A 22524-nucleotide genomic window follows, 5' to 3' on the forward strand; every position below is an offset into this window, starting at 1 on the left:
GCCTTTTATTGCCCCCAGCACAAGGTGCACCTGTGTAACAATCATGCGTTTAATCAGCTTCTTGATATGCCGCACCTGTCAGGTGGATGGATTATCTTGTGAAAGGAGAGATTCTCACTATTTAAAAAGAACATGTATTTCATCTTTATTTAACAAGGCAAGTCAGATAAGAACAAATTCTTATTTACAATGACGGCCTACCAAAAGGCAAAAGACCTCCTGCGGGGACAGAGCTGGAATTAAAAATATACATAATATATATATATATATAAGACAAAACACACAACACGACAAGAGAGACAACACAACACTACATAAAGAATTACCTAAGACAACAACATATCAAGGCAGCAACACATGACAACACAGCATGGTAGCAACACAACATGATAACAACATGGTTGAAAAACAGCATGGTAGCAGCACAAAACACGTTACAAACATTATTGGGCCCAGACAACAGCACAAAGGGCAAGAAGGTAGAGACAACAGCACATCACGCAAAGCAGCCACAACTGTCAGTAATAGTGTCCATGATTGAGTCTTTGAATGAAGAGATTGAGATAAAACTGTCCAGTTTGAGTGTTCGTTGCAGCTCGTTCCAGTCGCAAGCTGCAGCGAACTGAAAAGAGTAGTGACCCAGGGATGTGTGTGCTTTGGGGACCTTTAACATAATGTGACTCGCAGAACAGGTGTTGTATGTGGAGGATGAGGGCTGCAGTAGATATCTCAAGTAGAAGGGAGTGAGGCCAAAGAGGGTTTTATAAATAAGCATCAACCAGTGGGTCTTGTGACGGGTATACAGAGATGACCAGTTTACAGAGGAGTATAGAGTGCATTGATGTGTCCTATAAGGAGCATTGGTGGCAAATATGATGGCCGAATGGTTAAAAAAACATCTAGCCGCTCGAGAGCACCCTCACCTGCTAATCTATAAATTATGTCTCCATAATCTAGCATGGGTAGGATGGTCATCTGAATCAGGGTTAGATTGGCAGCTGGGGTGAAAGAGGAGCGATTACGATAGAGGAAACCAAGTCTAGATTTAACTTCAGCCTGCAGCTTGTTGGACACTAAGAAAGCTTTGTTGTAACAGGGAGGTAAACACGTTTTGAGAGAAATGAGCTTTTTGTGCATATGGAAAATATCTGGGATCTTTAATTTCAGCTGATGAAAAATGAGACCAACAATTTACATGTTTACTGCATTTATATTTTTGTTCAGTAGAGAATATTGCACAGTCCAGGTTGGATCTGATTTATCTGTAGGGAAACTGTGCAATGTGAGCATGTGGGCTTCCAGGGGAAAAAAATAACGAAATGGAATTCAAATAATTGAACTGAAGTAGGTCAATTAGTTGTTTAAAAACAGAAAAAATAACTCTGGTAATAGCTCAGCACTACCAGCTAGACTAGAGGGCCTGTGGCAGGGTCCTGGTGTATTCCATTCTTTCCTCAGTGAACTCCGTGGCCAATCAATGACCATCAATTGATCAAATAACAATTAGAAAATAAATACGTGTTTGCCAAGGTAGCTTATTTTAAGTGCAGTGGCACCTATAAAAACGTTCACTTTAATTTATACCTAAATCAACAATAAATCCACCGTAAAGGCTGTGCACCTTTAAATATAGCGGAGGCGTCTTCGTGGAAGTGTTTTAGCTAGTAGCGGATTGGACAAACGGCTTCCGTCCCCTCCGATAGTAAGTGACATAAGTCGCTATAGTGGCGGGAGATGTCATGTGCGCTGTCTATAGGTAAACAAACAACTTGATCGGAGTATTGCGTGAACAACGATAGTGAACATTGTTGTTGATTGTGGATAATATATCCACTAGTAGCTAGTTTAACTTGCCAACTATACGGACCAAAGCGGGGAGAGAGTTTGTTATTATGAGCAGGCTTCGATCAGCGATGCAGAAGAGGAAGAGAGTTGCGCTGGACAAAACCGAGTCGTCGTCAGCAAAACCATTGCGGAAAAGAGCGAATGCAACTGTGAAACAAGGTAGGCCTACACGTTGGGACTTTTGTCTCACTAGTCAAAAAAGTCACAAAAAAATGGCTGAACAGAGTAGAATATCAGCAACATCTTTGAATACGTTATGACAACGGTGGAGACTCCTGGCACAAGTTATGCAACATGCCTCTCCCCCTCTCCTAATATTTCTCTGTGCATTCACTCTCAGTCTTCAATCTTTATTTCGAGATCTGTCTCAGTCATTTCTCTCAATCTTTGTCTCCCCTAGTCTCTCTTTCTCTCTGCCCTGAGTTTCTATTGACTATTGATGGATTTGAGTGATTGCCACAACCAAATATGTGATTTCACAATGGCATGCTGTAACGTCTTCCCTCCCCTCAGAGCCCGATGAGACTGCAGCGTCGACATACCATTCATTCCATGATCCTGCTGACATTACACTCTTTAGGACACGCATCCTTTACTGGTATGACCAGGGGAATAGAGAGTTACCCTGGAGAACTGTGGTAAAGAGAATTATCTAATATATTTTCCCATTACGGTTTCATTGATGCCTTACACGCACAACCATGATGATTGAGTGTTTACTAATGTACTCCCTTATACCATTGGAACGTCTGTTAGAATATTTATTATATATTTTGCAGGATGAAATCTCTGGAGATGCACCATCTCATTTTCAATAGTGTCCAAATATTATCATGACTCATGAATATAATCCATAACTTGACATATGGTATATGAAATTTACATCGGTGGGCTATTTTAGCAGTATTAGTTTCCTCCCTCTCAACTCGGGGTAAAGTGGCCGTACCACGGCTCGAACCCGGGGCCCTCTGCCTCACTAACACACATAAGCGCCCTCCTTGACAAGTTAACCACCTGTTGACTCAAATTTGACAGGACGGTTGACGGCATTTCAAGCTAGCCGTGGAATGAGTTCTTATTTCTATTACATATAGAACTGCTTAGCTGGAATAAACGTTACTTTTCACTTAATGTTTCCTTAATAGGCTCTGACAGAACCGGACATCAACATCAGGACATATGCAGGTAAGACGCTGCATGCTCAACTCTCATATAATAATAACTAGTGGTCCTTTTGTGTTCTCCTAAATTGACCTGGTTTCCTCTCTAGTTTGGGTCTCAGAAATCATGCTTCAGCAGACCCAGGTTGCCACTGTGATCGACTACTACAATAAGTGGATGAAGGTGGGCCAGTCCGTCGGGTCTCGTATGAAGTCTGAACTTGATTTAAGCAGACTTGGTCATCACAGAAACAATGCATTTGGTTTCATCTCTTCTCCTTGCGTTTTTTTTTCTTCTCCCTCATTCTTTTCCAGCGGTGGCCAACAGTACAGGGTCTTGCAGCGGCTACGTTGGAGGTGATTACAGTGAATGCAAATGAGGGTCTGTGAGGTTGAAAATGCCTGTGTGCTCTGACCACCTTGTCATCAATTATCATCTTTTTTTTATCCGCACAGGAAGTCAATCAGATGTGGGCTGGGCTTGGGTACTACTCCCGGGGAAAGAGACTTCAGGAAGGAGCTCAGAAGGTCTGTGTCTATGGCATATATTATTTACAGTATGTCCTGGCTCAAGCGAGGCTTACCACCACGCCAACGGGACACGTCTATGACAAGTGGAGAGCTGTCTTGGGTTCATGTTGTCGACTGCCTCTGCCTCTCTCAGAAACAGGATTTTATCTTTGATGTTAGGTCCTTACCTGTCTGTTGAGTTGGGGACATGGGTGGGAAATGTACTTTTTTGGTGGCTGGTGGATGCCCACATTTTTACCAGCCACTATTTCGAATGAAGACAAATCTCAGAAAACGCGTTGCACATGTTTTGTAATGTTAAAACAACACACAAACACGCTGTTGATGTCTTGGATGTGAGGTTTGGATTGAACTGGGTGACCAACTGGGTGGCCAATGTGACTGGTAAGAGTAGACATTGGCTAGAACAATGTCAAAATCGACAAGCTGGTGTTCATTTCCCACACTGGTGGTGTGACATGTACTGTGTTGCTTGAACTATTGAGCGCCTGTTCTCTGTCTATGGTGACTTCTGAGTGTGTTGTTTTTGTCGTCCTGTCTGGCTGTGATGTGCACTACAGGTGGTAGCAGAGCTGGGGGGAGAGATGCCCAGGACGGTTGAGGCTCTGCTGAAGCAGCTGCCTGGTGTGGGCCGCTACACCGCCGCAGCTGTGGGCTCCATCGCGCTGGGCCAGGTCAGAACTCTTTCTATACGCGAGCATGCTCATACACATCTTAAAGTGATTTTTTTCTTTTAAAACCCCTCCCTCTTTGGCATCATCGTTCACTGACATAACCTGTGACCTCTGTTGCCCAGGTGACGGGAGCTGTTGATGGGAATGTGATCCGGGTCCTGTGTCGGGTGCGGGCTATAGGGGCCGACAGTACAAGCCCAGCAGTGACTGAAGCTCTATGGTGAGGTTGAACTCATAGTTGAAGTGAGGAAGAAAAAAAATGTTTTTCTATGGTGATTCTTCAGTGGATATTTAACATCTGTCCAGTGCACTGTAGGTTGGTGGCACCTTAATTGGGGAGAACGGGCTTGTGGTAATGACGGGAGCGGAATCAGTGGAATGGTATCAAGTACATTAAACACAAGGTTTCCAGGTGTTTGATGCCATTCCATTTGTTCCGTTCAGTCCATTATTATGAGCTGTCCTCCCCTCTGCAGCCTCCACTGGTCAAGTGGGGGTCATCTATGTTTAATACAAGCTGTTACAATGAAGACATAGTTGACCAATCCCAACACCTAAATCATCATACTCAGTCTCTTGTTGTTGACTTGATGTGTATTCTTACCTGGGTAGATACTAAATGGTTCCCTTGGTAATTGTTTTTAAGGATTCATTGTTCCCCTGTGTGTATTCTAGGAGCACCGCCAACACGTTGGTGTCCCAAGAGAGACCAGGGGACTTTAACCAGGCCATGATGGAGCTGGGGGCAAGGGTGTGCACCCCTAAAGGCCCCCAGTGCAACCAGTGTCCCATACAGACTCTCTGCCACTCCTACAGGAAGGTACCACACTGAGGTCCTCAACCTTAATAACAAGACCAGGTCATAGCATTGGCCTATTCCAGACCAGTGGTGATGAGTCTCCAGTGCATATGTCGCTACTGTGTTAGTGTCTCTCTTTCTCTGTGCAGGTTAGCGTCAAACGAGAGGAGAACTCAACAAAGCTTCTGGGTAAATTGATCAGGGTACCTGCGTCTCTGCCAGATGTAGAGGATTGTGGTAAGTGTTTATTTATTTTTTTTCCTTTTCATTGTTTCAAAGGTTGGCGCATATAAGGATGGTAGTCATATACCTGGTATTTTGAATACGGTTATTAAAGCATATTTGATATAAATATCTATTGTTGTCTACAAGTCTTTGTAACAGATAGATACTCTAGCTCCCGGTATGTGTGTGCCTCCCTGACGTCGCCAAATAATTCTCGCGCAACGTGTAAACACTTCCTGACTCCTCCCCTAACTTTGACCCCCTCCCTCCCCTCCAGTGACCTCTGGAACATGTAACCTGTGCCCCACGGAACCTTGGGACAGCCAACTGGGCGTTCAGAACTTCCCCAGGAAGCCGGTGAAGAAATCTCCTCGTGTGGAGCGCACACTCACCTGTGTGGTGTCCCGGCCAGGAGCAGGAGGAGATGTCGAGTACCTGCTCACCCAAAGGCCGAGCAAAGGTCAGCTGCCCTTTAATATAGGCTGTGTCTTAAATGGCACCCTAGTCCCTATCAGGGCTCTAAAGAGTGAATCTTTTTGGCTGCATATGCTCCTAAATATTTAGCAGTGCGACTTGGAATTTCTATTTGGGAGCACCGGTGCCCCTAGAAGAAAAGAGAACTTCTAGATAATAATTAATTGTTGTATTGATTAGGCTTCGCTGGACCTTTTGTTTCCGAGTGCCCTAGAGAAAGAAGTGCAGATTTGTTAGTGCCATGGTGGCCCCATTTACTACAGAGGAAACATCTAGTTTCTAGATTTAAAAAAAAAAGATCATGGGGCCTCATTTCTAAATGTTTCTTATGCACATTATCCGCCTCAAATCATGCGCGCGACAGTTTTTAACGCAATGTTGCCACTTAGAAAAATTGAACTTGCCGCGAGAATGTGCTTGTCCTTCCGCAAACTTTAGACCATGCGTACGCACAGTTAATAGTGGTTGAAGTCTGAAGCATTGCAGGAAGCCAAAAGTAGCTTAGTAGTAGCCTTGTGGAAATGGGGAATATATGATAAAGGTCTTATTCATATCAAAAGAACAGGTAGGTCTAGCTAAATATAATGACAAGATGCAATCATTAGCTGTTAGTGAGACGAGATCTATTTCTTTGCATTCTGAAATAATTAGAAATAGACCTATATTTCCTATAATTTCTTTATTTTCATTGCTAAATAACTTCCTCACCTTTTCTGACTGATGGTTTCATAGACGACTCACGAAATAGCCTATAGGCCAAAAACAAGTTAGGACAGGCTACTATTCGTCCCATTTCTCTTTTAGTTGGTCCCACATTACAGTAGTAAATAAATGAGCTATTTCAAGCAGCCTATTTTGCTCTATGCTATCAGAAGCGCAGTTTAGCGGTAGAATATGCGGGTCAACTTCTCCGTTGGCGTTTGTAGGCTACGTCTGAATACTGTAAAGTGCCAATATTTAATTTCTGAACATAATACAGATATCATAACCATTCCTCACATTTTCTGGCCATGACGAGTTCATATTCGCGAAGTAGCCGTCAATAGTGTAGTATCCAAGACCACATATTGAGTGTCTTGTCTCTGTGAGATACCAGCGGAATAAAAAAAACCAAAAAAACAACTCAATCAGCTTCCTTTCAGTCAGCGCATAAAACCGCTTTGCCAGGCCAAATATATACACTCCTTCCTTGAAACCATGAATGTCTTAACAGCCTATTGAAACCAGGGCTTCCTACTTTACTCGTCACTGTCTTTTTACTTTTGTAGAAAAATATCCTTCTTCTTTGTCAGTATTTCCTTGACCCCCTTGGTGGGGAAAAGTGGGGGAACTTGTTGGAAAGTTGTCCACTCACTATTAGTACAGTGGAGCCCGGAGGAAATTGTAACAGTCTTTATATCTATTATAAACATGTTTGTGCAGTGGCAAACCTATTGGACCTAGGCCTTCAGTGTGTGACAGGTTAGTACAGTGGCAAACCTATTGGACCCAGGCCTTCAGTGTGTGACAGGTTAGTACAGTGGCAAACCTATTGGACCTAGGCCTTCAGTGTGTGACAGGTTAGTACAGTGGCGAACTTATTGGACCTAGGCCGGACGTCAGTGTGTGACAGGTTAGTACAGTGGGAAACCTAATGGACCTAGGCCTTCAGTGTGTGACAGGTTAGTACAGTGGCGAACCTATTTGATCTAGGCCTTCAGTGTGTGACAGGCTCGTGATGCTGAAAGAACAACAACCGTAATACCATCGCACTCACGTAGGAGAGTTCACTTTTTGTCAAACACAAAGGGCCAGTGGTGTATTGGAGGCTATATGCAGGCCATATACCTAGTTTTTTTTTCAGTGGGCTTTGCTTCTACTCACTTCTTAATCCCCTCTGAATCACATCAAAGCAGCGTGGTGGAGGAATAGGACTTATCAATTATGTAGTACAATAGAGAAATCAAGAGCACACAGCTCTCAACTGGTTGTTTCACGGAGCAGCTCACAGAAGAATGACATCAGTAGCCATTAGGGTAGGTAGGAAAGACGTTTCAACTTTTTCCAGTAAATGCTAACTAAGTCTTGGTTAGCAGACTAATTCATGAACATGCTGTTTGCATGAACATTTTCTAAAAGCTTTCCCAAAAAAACTTCCCAGTCAAACTTTGACTGCAAAGTAGTCCGACCCGACATAATGGTGTCATGCTAATTTGTATCAATGGGGAGGGCATTTATTTTTGCTCAATTGAATTAAAGGGCAACTTCACCCTCCAAAAATATATTTTGGGGGATTTTTACAAGACCTCAAAAAATGGTCTCCTGAAGGCATCTTGTGAAAATATGAAAGATCTACAGGAAACCCCGTAAAAAAAACATAGGAAAATATAGGATTTTTCACACAGGGCACCTTTACTTCACCGGGCAGTATACCCAGACCAGAGTCACACATAACATGATTTTAAAGGATAAGCAGGCCCTTCACTCAGACATAATTATCCAGTAGGTCCCAATCATAAGAATACCAAGACACAACCATTAGGCCAAGCATTTGCCAATTGAAATGTACAACTATTACTTCCCATTACAAAAAAAAACTTTTCACGCTTAGCGCACAAAGTAACCGGTGATCCAAAATGTTAAATGCAACAATGTTTCACACACAAGTTATTTTCAAAGAGATGGCAGGCAACAGCGAGTGAGCTGCAATAAAAAAACACAGTTCCAGCTACCAGATGATGATGATGATGATGATGATAATTTGAAACTTAACTTCTTGTTGAAAGTTATTCTTGAAAAGGGAGAAGCTAACAAATGAGCAACAACATCTTCGATAACACCTGCTGCAGCTGCTGCAAACTAGCCTACAAAAAAAGCTAGCTAGCTAGACCGTCGGAGAACTCCTGCTCGCTGTTCCGCAGTAACTTTAAAGTTGGGAGCATCAGTGCTACAGTGCCTTGTCTTCCAACAAGACAATGATCCAAAAGATAAAGCAAAATCTACAATGGAATGGTTCAAAAATAAACATATCCAGGTGTTAGAATGGCCAAGTCAAAGTCCAGACCTGAATCCAATCGAGAATCTGTGGAAAGAACTGAAAACTGCTGTTCACAAATGCTCTCCATCCAACCTCACTGAGCTCAAGCTGTTTTGCAAGGAGGAATGGGAAAAAATTTCAGTCTCTCGATGTGCAAAACTGATAGAGACATACCCCAAGCGACTTACAGCTGTAATCGCAGCAAAAGGTGGCGCTACAAAGTATTAACTTAAGGGGGCTGAATAATTTTGCACGCCCAATTTTTCAGTGTTTGATTTGTTAAAAAAGTTTGAAATATCCAATAAATGTCGTACCACTTCATGATTGTGTCCCACTTGTTGTTGATTCTTCACAAAAAAATACAGTTTTATATCTTCATGTTTGAAGCCTGAAATGTGGCAAAAGGTCGCAAAGTTCAAGGGGGCCGAATACTTTTGCAAGGCACTGTACCAATGAACATGGTTAGTTTAGAGCCCTGGTCCTTACATTCACTATACCGTGAATAGGGTACCGTTTGGGACAGGGCTCTAGTATAGCACTAAAACACACCTTCCAAGCATTTTAATTTCGCACCATTCCTGTTGTTTTCTGCATGATGGTTGTGCCGTTGTACAGCTCCAAGGTGGGTGTATTTACTATATCTTTACCATTGTTCTCACTAACATATTTATCAAAGGTAACCTTTTATTATCAGTTGGGAATTGTGAGCACACTCATTAACTGTCTTGTCTGCTTGCCTTTTCCTTCCTTCTTTACTTCCTTGTAGGACTTTTAGCTGGAATGTGGGAGTTCCCAAGCCTGCTCCTGGAGGTGGAGAATTCTGAGATGAAACAGAGGGGGGCGCTGTGTGCTGGGGTGGGGAGATTGTTGGGAGTTCGGCTGGACAACGGGCTGCTCCAGTATGTGGGGGAGGTATGTACAGGAGAACAGGGCCTACTGTTATGTTATGTTATGTTTTACCTATCAGGGACATTCAAGAATATGTCCCAAATTGCACCCTATTGTCCCATGGTCCCTATGACTATTATTATACATTTCCCTGTCAAAATTCTGAATAAATGACTTGTTATTCGGACTCGTGTCATTCTAAGTTTGTATTAGTATGCTAGGCTAGGCTTCTCTCTAAGTCATTGCAATTGACTGTTGGTGTTTTGCTACTATACAGGTGGTTCATATCTTCTCCCACATCCACCAGACATATGTTGTGTACAGCCTGTGTTTGAATGTCACTGGAGAGGGAGGGAAAGCCCAGAGTACGACACGCTGGCTCACTAGACCTTCCCTGCAGGAAGCTGCTGTATCCAGTGGAGTGAAGAAGGTTAGTAATCGTAACTTGCTATGATCTACTGTGTGTTTGTGTGTGCGCTAACCCTAACACTAATAGTGGTTAACATGATCTTTGAATTACCACTAAGATTGTATCCCACACATACAATTATCTGAAAGGTCCCTCAGTCGAGTAGTGAAATTCAAGCACATGTTCAACCAGAAAGACCAGGGAGGTTTTCCAATGCCTCGCAAGAAGCCCCTACAAAGAAAAAATATCAGTTTAGAAGCTTCAGTAAAACTGCATTAACTGCGGTATATGGGATGCAGTAATTGCAGAATAACTGCAGTTATACTGCACTGTAACTGCCGTTACACTGCAAAATTTCTACCCTACATTTTTTATTTATTTTGGATGCAGTTTTTGCAGCAAACTGCAGTTATACTGCTCTCTGATTGCAAGGGAGGGCACTGATTGTTAGTAAATAAAGTAGATACTGAATATCCCTTTGAGCATGGTGAAGTTATTAATTACACTTTTGGATGGTGTATCAATACACCCAGTCACTACAAAGATACAGGCATCCTCATCCTCAGTTGCCAGAGAGGAAGGGATCCGCTTAGCGATTTCACCATGAGGCCAATGGTGATTTTTAAAACGATTACAGAGTTTATTGGCTGTGATAGGTAGTAAACTGAGGATGGATCAACAAAATTGTAGTTACTCCACAATACTCACCTAAATTACAGAGTGAAAAGAAGGAAGCCTTTACAGAATACAAATATTCCAAAACATGCATCCTGTTTGCAAAAAGACTGCAAAAAGACTAATTCTGCAAAAATAAATGTGGTAAAGAAACTATATTTATGTCCTGAATACAAAGAATGTTTGAGGCAAATCCAACACAACACATGACTGAGTACCACACTTGATATTTTCAAGCATGGTGGTGGCTGCATCACGTTATGGGTATGCTTGTCATTGGCAAGGACTGCAGAGTTTTTCAAGATAAAAATAAACAGAATGGACCTAAGCACAGGCAAAATCCTAGAGGAAAACCGGGTTCAGTCTATTTTCCAACAGACACTGGGAGACATTTGCCTTTTAGCAGAACAATATCCTAAAACACAAGGCCAAATCTACACTGCTTTGATTACCAAGACAACATTGCATGTTCCTAAATGGCGTAGTTACAGTTTTTACTTGAAAATCAACCTGGTCTCAGAGCATTTTGAATTATTCTGTATGTAAATCCAAGACACTGCATTTAGTATGATATGTCGTATGGTATGTATTAATTTGTGGATGTCCATCACCTATTTCGTATGATATGTTACGAATGACTATTTTTTTATTATATGTTAGGTATTTGCAAATGTAGAATATGTTATGGATTTGCAAAATGTACTATTATGTTATGAATTTGCTGAACCTATGATATGTTACGAATTGTAGCTAGGTGGCTAATGTTAGCTAGCTGGCAAACGTTAGCTAGGTTAGGGGAAGGGTTAGCTAAAAGGGTTAGCTAACATCCTAAGTAGCTAAAAAGTAGTAAGTAGTTAAAGTTGCTAATTAATTAAAATGCTGATGTTGTCCGTGATGAGATTCAAACTCGCAACCTTCGGGTTGCTAGACGTTCACTTTATATGCCCTCACATTATTTTTCATTAATTATTTAAAAAACCATATATTTTTTAAAGCTTCCACTTTTGACGTTCAAGTATTTTGTGTAGATCGTCTACAAAAAAATGACATTCATCTTAATTCCACTTTGTAACTCAACAATATCAAGGGATGTGAGTACTTTTGGAAGGCATTGTTGGTTCACATTTCACAAATGGAGTGAAATATGTTGTGCAATTAATATAGCCATATGTCTACTGCACATAGGAGTTTGCTTTTCTATTGCATGTACTTTGATCCACAAACTTTGGTCCATAAACCACTCCTTATCTGAAAATATAATTTAACTCAAGACTCACTCACCTTCACTCTATGACACAACATTGGACTTGGTCTCTGCCTCTATGCCTCGGTCTCTACTTCTTAAAGGCCCAATTCAGCCATTTTATATCACATCATTTCTGCACCTTACTGTAAAAGATTTCCATTAATTTCTCAAGCAAGAATTTAACTCGTACTGTCTGGAAGTGGTCTGCGTGGGGAGGGGAAAACTGAAAATTAGCGGTTTAGAACTTTATTTGTCTATTAACCAATTCACTACCTGGTGATGTAACCATGGAAAGCCGAAACTCCCGGCCATTGCAAACCTGCTGATTAGAAGGTCCTGTGTAGATTGTATTTTCAACCAGCAACTATAAGCAAATATCACTGATACGTTTAAAAAAACAACACGTTTACAGTGTTTGTTTCATCAGCTGTTTTACAATATGATATAAAACACAGCAAAGACAGCATTTTGAGTGTGCCGAGTCTAACGTTCAGAAAGAAATTAGAACTAATTTTAAATCTGTAGCTGCTAATATTTCAGATGATAGAGAGCTATTCTGCTTGATCTGTCTGGATATAGTGAAGGATCTACTTCCTGTAGACACAGCTACTGTGTATTAATGACAACTGGAATCAGGATTATCGGAAACGTGTCTACAGCTGCTCCCATTGCAGACCTTCACCCCAAGGCCTGCTCTGAAGGAAAAATAACATGTTGGCTGAATTAGTGGAGAAACTGAAGAAGACAGGACTCCAAGCTGCTCCTCTTGCTCACTGTTAGCTGGACATAAACAAAACAAGTCACACAATAAAGTAACAATAATAATGAGGCTGTATACAGGTGGTACCGGTACTGAGTCAATAAAAAAAAAATATATATTTAACCTATATTTAACCAGGTCTGCTAGTTGGGAACAAGTTCTCATTTGCAACTGCGACCTGGCCAAGATAAAGCAAAGCAGTTCACAACAAGAACAACAAAGAGTTACACATGGAATAAACAAACAGAGTCAATAATACAGTTGAAAAAGTCTAATATACAGCATGTGCAAATGAGGTAGGATAAGGGAGTTAAAGCAATAAATAAGCCATGGTGGCGAAGTAATTATAATATAGCAATTAAATACTGGAATGGTAGATGTGCAGAAGATGAATGTGCAAGTAGAGATACTGGGGTGTAAAGGAGCAAGATAAATAAATACAGTATAGGGATGAGGTAGTTGGATGGGCTATATTACAGATGGGCTATGTACAGGTGCAGTGATCTGTGAACTGCTCTGACAGCTGGTGCTTAAAGCTAGTGAGGGAGATAAGAGTCTCCAGCTTCAGTGATTTTTGCAGTTCGTTCCAGTCACTGGCAGCAGAGAACTGGAAGGAAAGGCGGTCAAAGGAAGAATTGGCTTTGGGGGATGACCAATGAGATATACCTGCTGGAGTGCGTGCTACAGGTGGGTGCTGCTATGATGACCAGTGAGCCGAGATAAGGTTGGTCTTCACCTAGCAGATACTTGTAGATGCCTTGGAGCCAGTGGGTTTGGTGACGAGTATGAAGCGAGGGCCAGCCAACGAGAGCGTACAGGTCGCAGTGGTTGGTAGTATATGGGACTTTGGTGACAAAACGGATGGAAATGTGATAGACTGCATCCAATTTGTTGTGTAGAGTGTTGGAGGCTATTTTATAAATCACATCGCCGAAGTCGAGGATCAGTAGGATGGTCAGTTTTACAAGGGTATGTTTGGCGGCATGAGTGAAGGATGCTGTGTTGCGAAATAGGAAGCCTATTCTAGATTTAATTTTGGATTGGAGATGCTTAATGTGAGTTTGGAAGGGGATGTGCGGGGATACAGGTTTTCGAGGTAATTTGTGCATGTAGGTAGGGGTAAAGTGACTATTGCTGCTCCAGTTTCAACTGTTCTGCCTTCGGCTATGGAACCCTGACCTGTTCACCGGACGTGCTACCTGTCCCAGACCTGCTGTTTTCAACTCTCTAGAGACAGCAGGAGCGGTAGAGATACTCATAATGATCAGCTATGAAAAGCCAACTGACATTTACTCCTGAGGTGCTGACTTGCTGCACCCTTGACAACTACTGTGATTATTATTATTTGACCATGCTGGTCATCTATGAACATTTGAACATCTTGGCCATGTTCTGTTATAATCTCCACCCGGCACAGCCAGAAGAGGACTGGCCACCCCTCATAGCCTGGTTCCTCTCTAGGTTTCTTCCTAGGTTCGGGCCTTTCTAGGGAGTTTTTCCTAGCCACCGTGCTTCTACACCTGCATTGCTTGCTGTTTGGGGTTTTAGGCTGGGTTTCTGTATAGCACTTTGTGACATCAGCTGATGTAAGAAGGGCTATATAAATACATTTGATTTGATATTGCGTAGATAATAAACAGCGAGTAGCAGCAGTGTAAAAACAAAGGGGGGTCAATGCAAATAGTCCGGGTGGCCATTTCATTAATTGTTCAGCAGTCTTATGGCTTGGTGGTAGAAGCTAAGGAGCCTTTTGAACCTAGACTTGTCACTGTGGTACCACTTGCCATGTGGTAGCAGAGAGAACAGTCTATGACTTCGGTGACTGGAGTCTTTGACAATTCTTTGGACTTTCCTCTGACACCGCCTAGTATATAGGCCCTGGATGGCAGGAATCTTGGCCCCAGTGATGTACTGGGCTGTGCGCACTACCCTCTGTAGCGCCTTGCGGTCGGATGCCGAACAAGGCGGTGATGCAACCGGTCAGGATGCTCTCGATGGTGTAGCTGTAGAACTTTTTGAGGATATGTGGAACCATGCCAAATATTTTCAGTCTTCTGAGGGAGGTAATGTGTTGTCATGCACTATTCACGACTGTCTTGGTGTGTTTGGGCCATGATAGTTTTTTGGTGATGTGGACACCAAGGAAAGTCTCGATCCCGCTCCACTACAGCCGGGTCAATGTGAGTGGGTGCGTGTTCAGCCCACCTTCTCCTGTAGTCTACAATCATCTCCTTTGTCTTGCTCACGTTGAGGGAGAGGTTGTTGTCCTGGCACCACACTACCAGGTCTCTGATCTCCTCCCTATAGGCTGTCTCATCGTTGTTGGTGATCAGGCCTGCTACCGTTATCGTCAGTAAACTAAATTATGGTGTTGGAGTCGTGCTTGGCCACGCAGTCGTGGGTGAACAGGGAGTACAGGAAAGGATTAAGCACGCACCCCTGAGGGGCCCCAGTGTTAAGGATCGACGTGGCAGACGTGTTGTTGCCTACTCTTACCACCCCCCAGGTGGCCCGTCAGGAAGTCCAGGATCCAGTTGCAGAGGGAGGTGTTTTGTCCCAGGGTCCTTAGCTTAGTGATGAGCTTTGTGGGCACTGGTGTTGAACCCTGAGCTGTAGTCAATGAACAGCACTGTGACTGTGACCCTCCTGTGTTTCACCTCGCAACACCATTAACAGTTGTTGTAGTCTTGGGAAAGCAAAGAGTTCTGTCTGTCGGAACTGAAGCAGCAGGCAGAGAGCTTTTGTAAGAAGGGAGTGGTGGTAATAACCTGTGAAATCTGTCCAAAAGGAATTGCATTAGTAGAATATTGTGAAGAAAATTTGACTCGTGAGTACTAATCAACGGTTTGTGTTGCATTTTACTTTCACAGTTGGCTGAACTCGCATTTGAATTGTCTACAGTTGGCTTCTTTTCGGTATTATATTTATACCACCAGTTATCCATTAACCGGTGTGTGTGTAACTCCTCCCTTAATTAACACGTCTATGTAGGCCTACTTTGTTGGTTTAACTCGTTTCTGAGTGTTTATTTCATTCAGCATCCTTTTTGGATTTGTAAAGATTGCATTCAAATTAAACATGCACTCAGTGAACAAAACATTAAGTACACCTTCCTACTGTTGAGTTTGCACCCCTCCTTCCCCTTTTTGCCCTCAGAACAGCCTCAGTTCATCGAGTCATGGACTCTACAAGGTGTCAAAAGTGTTCCACAGGGATGCTGGCCCATGTGGACTTTAAATGATTCCCAGAGATGTGTCAAGTTGGCTGGATGTCCTTTGGGTGGTGGACCATTTCTTGATACACATGGGATACTGTTGTGGGGAAAACCCAGCAGCGTTGCAGTTCTTGACACAAACCAGTTCCCTCTCTGAATGGCACACATACACAATCCATGTCTTTATTGCATCAGGACTTAAACATACTTTTACCTGTCTCCTCCCCTTCCTCTGCACTGATTTTGAAGTGGATTTAACAAGTGACATTAATAAGGAATCACCTGGATTCACCTGCTCAGTCTTTCATGGAAAGAGCATGTTCATAATGTTTTGTACACTGTATTATTTGTATTATGACATAGTAGTACAAAACATAAACATTTTAAAGAAATTAAACCATTTTAATTTAAAATGTAATAAAATTGTCAGACTACAGTCACTGATTTATAGACTGCGTTCTCTGCTATCACACGGCAAGCGGTACTCTGAGCTCCAAGTCTAGGACCAAAAGGCTCCGCAACAGTTTCTACCCCCAAGCCACAAGACTGCTGAACAATTAATAAAATCGCCACCGGACAATTTTCATTGAAAATGAAAACAACTCGCAACATATTTATTTGTATTTCCCTTAGCCTCCTTTTGCCATTGAAATTCTGTTGGATCGTTTTGGCATGATGATACAAATGTTCATATATTTACATGCATATCCCTGATTGCTGGATGTATCCTCTTCAAAGTGGAGACATATGCAAATAAACGTTTTTCGTCATTGGTCAGAATAATCAAATCAGATTTGATGTCATGCTGTGGGCCAAAAACTCCACCCCACCTGAAATAAACTATAATAAATGTAAAATGTACACTAAAAGGGCATTATCATAATTTTCTAAATTTCAGAGCGTTATGGAAATATCTTTAAGAAAAACAGGAAATACATTGAGTGCACTGCCCTTTTAAAATGACAAAAAAATACATCTAAACTGTGTAGACATTATAACGGACCCTACATTTAGCTCACTAATAATCACCAAAATTAAAGCTAGACAGACAGTATCTAAAATTGCAGAAAAGATGGATAGAGGACTATCTTTGAAAATTTGGACAGCGAGGAAATATAACCCTCTTTTGGGGGCGCCCTCCGGACCTCATTGAAGACCGAATGAGGCCCCAGGTACAACATTTGTTTGACACCCCTGATCTAGTGTGTGCGTGCGTCTGTGCACGCAGTGTTTTCTGATTTAGCACTGTTAAGGTGAGCAAGAATAGTCATGCGTCATTTATCTCTGGCAGATCATGAAGCTGTACGACACTATGGAGGATCAAGAGGGACAAGCTACCAAGGTATTTCACTACATCACATTCATTAGCAGGACACCCTTATCCAGAGCGAATATGATTATACTGTCTGCTATACAGTACTTTCTGAATTTATACCTGAAATCCTTCTGCATTGACACCTAGACTAAATGACCCATTGATAAACCATACTGATGCCAGTGGTAATTCTTCTCTGTTCTTGTCTCTGTCCGGACGGGAAACAGAAGAAGGCTACTAACACTAAGAGTGATGGACAGCACAAGTCTAAAAAGCTCAAAGACAATTCAACAAACAGCGGGACCAGACAGCTGTCACTCAGTTCCTTCTTCAAGAGCCCAAAACAAGAAACTTGATCTATTTATACTTACTCACAATGAATAACAATGTTGTTTTTTATTTTATTTAAAGCTGATCAAGTACCATACAAGGACTATTACTGTGCCTTGCTGTCTGTGTTTATCCCATGAGTGGAATACTTTAAGAGCAAAAAGGGTGTCATTGAGTTGAATGCTGAATACAATTTTAAACAAATTTTAAAAAATATCAAATTGCAACAGTGGCCTCCTATACAGTTGAGGTCGGAAGTTTAAATACAACTCAGCCAAGTATATTTAAACTCAGTTTAACAATTCCTGACATTTAATCCTAGAAAATAATTCCCTGTTTTAGGTCAGTTAGGATCACCACTTTATTCTCTCTACTCACATTCTTAAAATAATGTCAGAATAATAGTAGAGAGAGGGATTTATTTCAGCTTTTATTTCTTTCATCACATTCCCAGTGGGTCAGAAGTTTACATACCCTCATCTATTTTGTGAAGTGCACCAGTCCCTCATGCAGCAAAGCACCCCCACAACATGATGCTGCCACCCCCGTGCTTCCCGGTTGGGATGGTGTTCTTTGGCTTGCAAGTATCCCCCTTTTTCCTCCAAACATAAGACAGAACTCGTCTCCTTCCTGAGCGGTATGATGGCTGCGTGTTCCCATGGTGTTTATACTTGCGTACTATTGTTTGTACAGATGAACGCAGTACCTTCAGGTGTTTGGAAATTGCTCCCAAGGATGATCCAGACTTTTGGAGGTCTACAATTTTTCTTCTGAGGTCTTGGCTGATATCTTTTGATTTCCACATGATGTCAAGCAAAGAGGCACTGAGTTTGAAGGTAGGCCTTGAAATACATCCACAGGTACACCTCCAATTTACTCAAATGATGTCAATTAGCCTATCAGAAGCTTCTAATGCCATGACATCGTTTTCTGGAATTTTCCAAGACGTTTAAAGGCACAGTCAACTTAGTGCATGTAAACTTCTGACCCAATGGAATTGTGATACAGTGAAATAATCCTGTATCCTAACAGACTTGCCAAAACTAGTTTGTTAACAAGAAATGTGTGGAGTGGTTGAAAAATAAGTTTTAATGACTCCACCCTAAGTGTATGTAAACTTCTGACTTCAACTGTATGTTGCATAAAATATGCTTTGTTCATTTAACCGCTATTGTATGATATATTGAGGTGATAATGCACGAGAAGCTGATGTTTGGAGGTGGGGTCAATATCACAAAACCATACCATTTGGACCATGTAACATTTAGCATTTTTATTACTTTTATGGAAATATTAGACTTGTATTGAAACATGTTGGCTAAGCTCCAGCACTTAGATAATTATAAGCACATTTTCAGTGAATCACCCATATGATAAGTCCACCCTGTTATGGACATGCACGTAACTGTCTTTAATTACTTTCGTAGGACTATTTTAATGATGTTTACATTTTCATAAAGCTATTGTGTACCCTTGTCAACCCTGTCCATTTGTTCAGGTCAAATATTAAAGAAATAAGAGGTTTTGTATAAGTTTTATACAAGTTTTATACAAAACCTCATCTTATTTGCACCTTATCTTTCTAAATTGAGACGGGTATTAATAATATTTTATCTAAGTTTATAATTGTGTGGTGTTGGCCGTGTCTTACTCTTTACAAATGTTTTTTTTTTTTTTTTTTACCAGGAAGGGCTCATTGAGATTTAAAATCTCCATTTCAAGAGCGTCCTGGCCAAGATAGGCAGCACCAAGTCATTACAAAAATGACAGACAAACAACAAGAAAAACTACAAGTAATCGAGTAAAAACCATAGAATTCACAAAAGTATAACAACAACAAAAAAATCCACTTGTAAGAAAAATATATTACACAAATTCTTTATATTTGACAATGTAACTGAAGTCATTTGAAAAAGATGCCAAGATAACAGGGTGCACAGCTATAACGGGACAGAACATAAATTAAATACTGAACACTAAATAGACATTACATAGTAGTACATGTAGTAACAACATTGGAACTGCTATTTAGTTACATATTCATTGTGAAAAACAACAACAAAAATACATTGCCTCTACAAAAATCATTGGAATTAGCATTAGAACACATTCCTGCCCCTCTCTTCCTCTCGCACTCACCCTCTTTCCATCTCTCCCCCCTTTCACCCCAAATTCTCTTCCAAGTGGATTTTTCCATCTGCACAGAGCGTTTATTAACAGCCTGTGGCTCTGGCATCAGACAAATGATCTGTCCATCAGAGTACCAACAAACATCTTCCTTTGGACTTGGCCAGAAGGATTTGTTGATGCCATTCTGGTGCATGCACTTCACCTTAATGCTATGTTCCTCTACATCCATGATGATCCTTCATGGTCATAATGGTCATAATTCATGGTCATAATTGACACACCACTCCCCTACGTGATTAAGTTCACTGGTGCCAGGTTGCCATGTGGTGTCAGCCTTGTCATGAGATGCAGGGAGCTGGCTAGATAATGAAGGGTCCAACATGCCACTATCCTTCTTGCACAGACAAGTAATGTCCCTGTTTTTTTTTTAAATCTGGCCTGGTGAGGCACTGATAACCTGATGAATCTTCATCATTCCTTTAATGGCATCTCAGGCAGGCATCTGAGGTGAGAAGAGATATAGCATATGATACGATATAAAGAGTAACAAACGACTTTATATATTTCAAAACTCAACCAGCTACTGTACAAGACAAATGTATGGGGGGGAAGGAGAGTTACTTCGGCTCTTGCCTCAACATCACTCTCAGTAATGAAGAACATCTCCGGAGAGGAGGAGAGGAGCCCAGGCTGATTTTCAGGAGTTGAGGGGGGGGGGTGTCTTGAGTGTCCTTTTGGATCTCTCCATTTCTTCCTTTCTGTACGCTGCACTCTGTCACTGAGTCCTTCTTCCCTATCTCTTTATCTTTCCTCCATTTCTCCCGCTCTTTCTCTAGATACTCTTTCCTTCTTTCTGGGTCAGCAGTACGTCGTTCTCGCTGTCTTTCAGCTGCACTAGGAGGAGTTGCCATTCCTTCAGAACGACCTGATTTCAACTGATATTTATTTATTCTTAAAATACTATACATGCTATATATACACTAATTATGTGATACAATTTATGAAGAAAAACATATTTTGCAACCCATTACTGCAAGATATCCATTTCTCCACCCTGTTGAGTGCATGTCCACTCTGTTACGTTACATTTTGAGCTAAAATTAGCAACTATGCTCCAAGTGATTGTGATGAAGCGAGTATAATGGTTGCCACTTGACATTTTTTTGCATTGTTTGACAAATATATTATGAAATTCCAATAACATCTTTTGTAACAGGGTGGACATGTTATGCTTTCCCACATCACCAACATATAATGATGAAAATGTACCCTGTCCAACCTGTCATTGTAGAAAATATATATTTTCTTAAAGTGCCAGTAACCACAATGTAACAGGGTGGACAACGACTTTGAGGACGTACAGAAAATAGTCAATATTCTTATAAAGAGGGCAGCATTTTACATAAAGACTATACATTTAGATAACATTTAATTTAAAAAAATAGGAAATATATATATTTTTAATGTATACATTTATTCCTAATTATTCCCATTGAAGTTGATTGAGCAGCACTTGGGACATTTAAAACTTGTCTCCTTCCACTGAAATAAAATAGGTTAAAATGTATCAAATTTACTTTGAAGTCTATGTCATTGCGCTTCTATTATCATGAAGGCATACACACATGAGGATCCTTTTTAAATTTCATCCAGTGTATATTATTTTTATATACAGTTTTGAATGATTTATCTTGAGGACAGAAAATAACACTTTTAATGATATTGACCCTGGTGTTGTTTGTCTCGGGCCGGCAAACACCGGCTTCGGGGGCATTATCCATTTTATACATAATGATTTACATATTTTAATTTACTTTATTTTGATGAATACATTCATACTATTTCATCCTTCCATAATAAGTTGCAACAGTGACCTCCTATATGGTGCTGAACGCAAACTCTAATGGTCAATAAGAACCAGTGTTGCCAACTAATTTTCAGGGGAAGTTGCTCGAGGCTGGTCAATTTGTTGCGAAAAGTTGCTAAATGAAGTTGTGATGTCATTGCGTGATGACGTCATCACGCAATAACGTAAAACTGCATCGTTACGTAGAATACACAATAACGTTACTCAAATTGGCTGGCCATCTCGGCGATAAATATGATTTGACATTTGTTAGTTTAGATTTGTTTATTTATTATCATATTTTTTATTTGTAAAAGTAATATAAACACAACACATTTTATATGATCAGATATTTTAAATTTTTAAACACAACACATTGTTTAATAATTCAATTACACTTTATTGAACAAATACATTTGATTTCTTTTCAAGTAGTAAACCTACACATTCTGAACAATTATAGTTTTAAGCAGTGTATTGGTAGTTAACATGCTACCTAACTGATCAACAATTATAGGTACAAGCTAATAACAAGGTATATATGCTATCTTATTGAACAAGCAACTTAACTCAAATAATGATGTGTGCGCTAGGCATCTCTCTCCAGCTCTCTCCGGGTTGTTGTGCTGCTTGGGTGGTTAGCTGCTCAATGGTTTCCTTCAGATATTGCCACTGTTCTCGCACACACTGCAGTACACACTGCCGCCACCAGCTGTGTGTCTCCGCCAGTTCCAGAAGGTCCACCCCTTGCATACGTACTGTAAATATGAAGAATCATAGATTGGCAAGGAAATCCTCTTCATCTTCACTGTCCAACTGCATTGTCACAGAGCTGGAACCAGCAGTAGAGGATGGAGTGGCCACAGTATGCTGCTGTGGTGCCAAACTGCAGCAGAACTTCACCTGGTAGTTTATGCTGGTAACAAGTATCACCAGCCAACTTTAGTCCGTACAGCACCAGGACTATGGATTTGAGAGTGTGCAGTG

At 41.1% G+C, this 22524-nt stretch overlaps 1 protein-coding gene across 1 annotated transcript; it reads left to right on the forward strand.

Annotated features, from left to right (window-relative positions):
• The first annotated feature begins 1700 nt into the window (after positions 1–1700).
• Positions 1701–19041, forward strand: mutyh (mutY DNA glycosylase). Its single transcript, XM_064934713.1, has 15 exons — positions 1701–2004; positions 2359–2483; positions 2991–3030; positions 3116–3189; positions 3321–3362; positions 3462–3533; positions 4097–4210; positions 4333–4430; positions 4886–5030; positions 5159–5246; positions 5512–5694; positions 9491–9636; positions 9890–10042; positions 17208–17258; positions 17459–19041. Exons 1-15 carry the CDS (start codon positions 1893–1895, stop codon positions 17585–17587), a joined length of 1572 nt encoding a protein of 523 aa, XP_064790785.1. The 5' UTR covers positions 1701–1892; the 3' UTR covers positions 17588–19041.
• The last annotated feature ends 3483 nt before the right edge of the window (positions 19042–22524 follow it).

This window comes from Oncorhynchus masou, chromosome 24 (assembly GCF_036934945.1).
Source record: "Oncorhynchus masou masou isolate Uvic2021 chromosome 24, UVic_Omas_1.1, whole genome shotgun sequence".
NCBI lineage: Eukaryota > Metazoa > Chordata > Actinopteri > Salmoniformes > Salmonidae > Oncorhynchus > Oncorhynchus masou.

Excerpts from the sequence above, each read along its gene's own strand:
- mutyh (XM_064934713.1), top strand. The coding sequence starts at position 1,893 with ATGAGCAGGCTTCGATCAGCGATGCAGAAGAGGAAGAGAGTTGCGCTG. Across the intron at positions 3,534-4,096 it reads TTCAGGAAGGAGCTCAGAAG|GTGGTAGCAGAGCTGGGGGG; the intron begins GTCTGTGTCTAT and ends TGTGCACTACAG. Across the intron at positions 5,247-5,511 it reads GCCAGATGTAGAGGATTGTG|TGACCTCTGGAACATGTAAC; the intron begins GTAAGTGTTTAT and ends CCTCCCCTCCAG.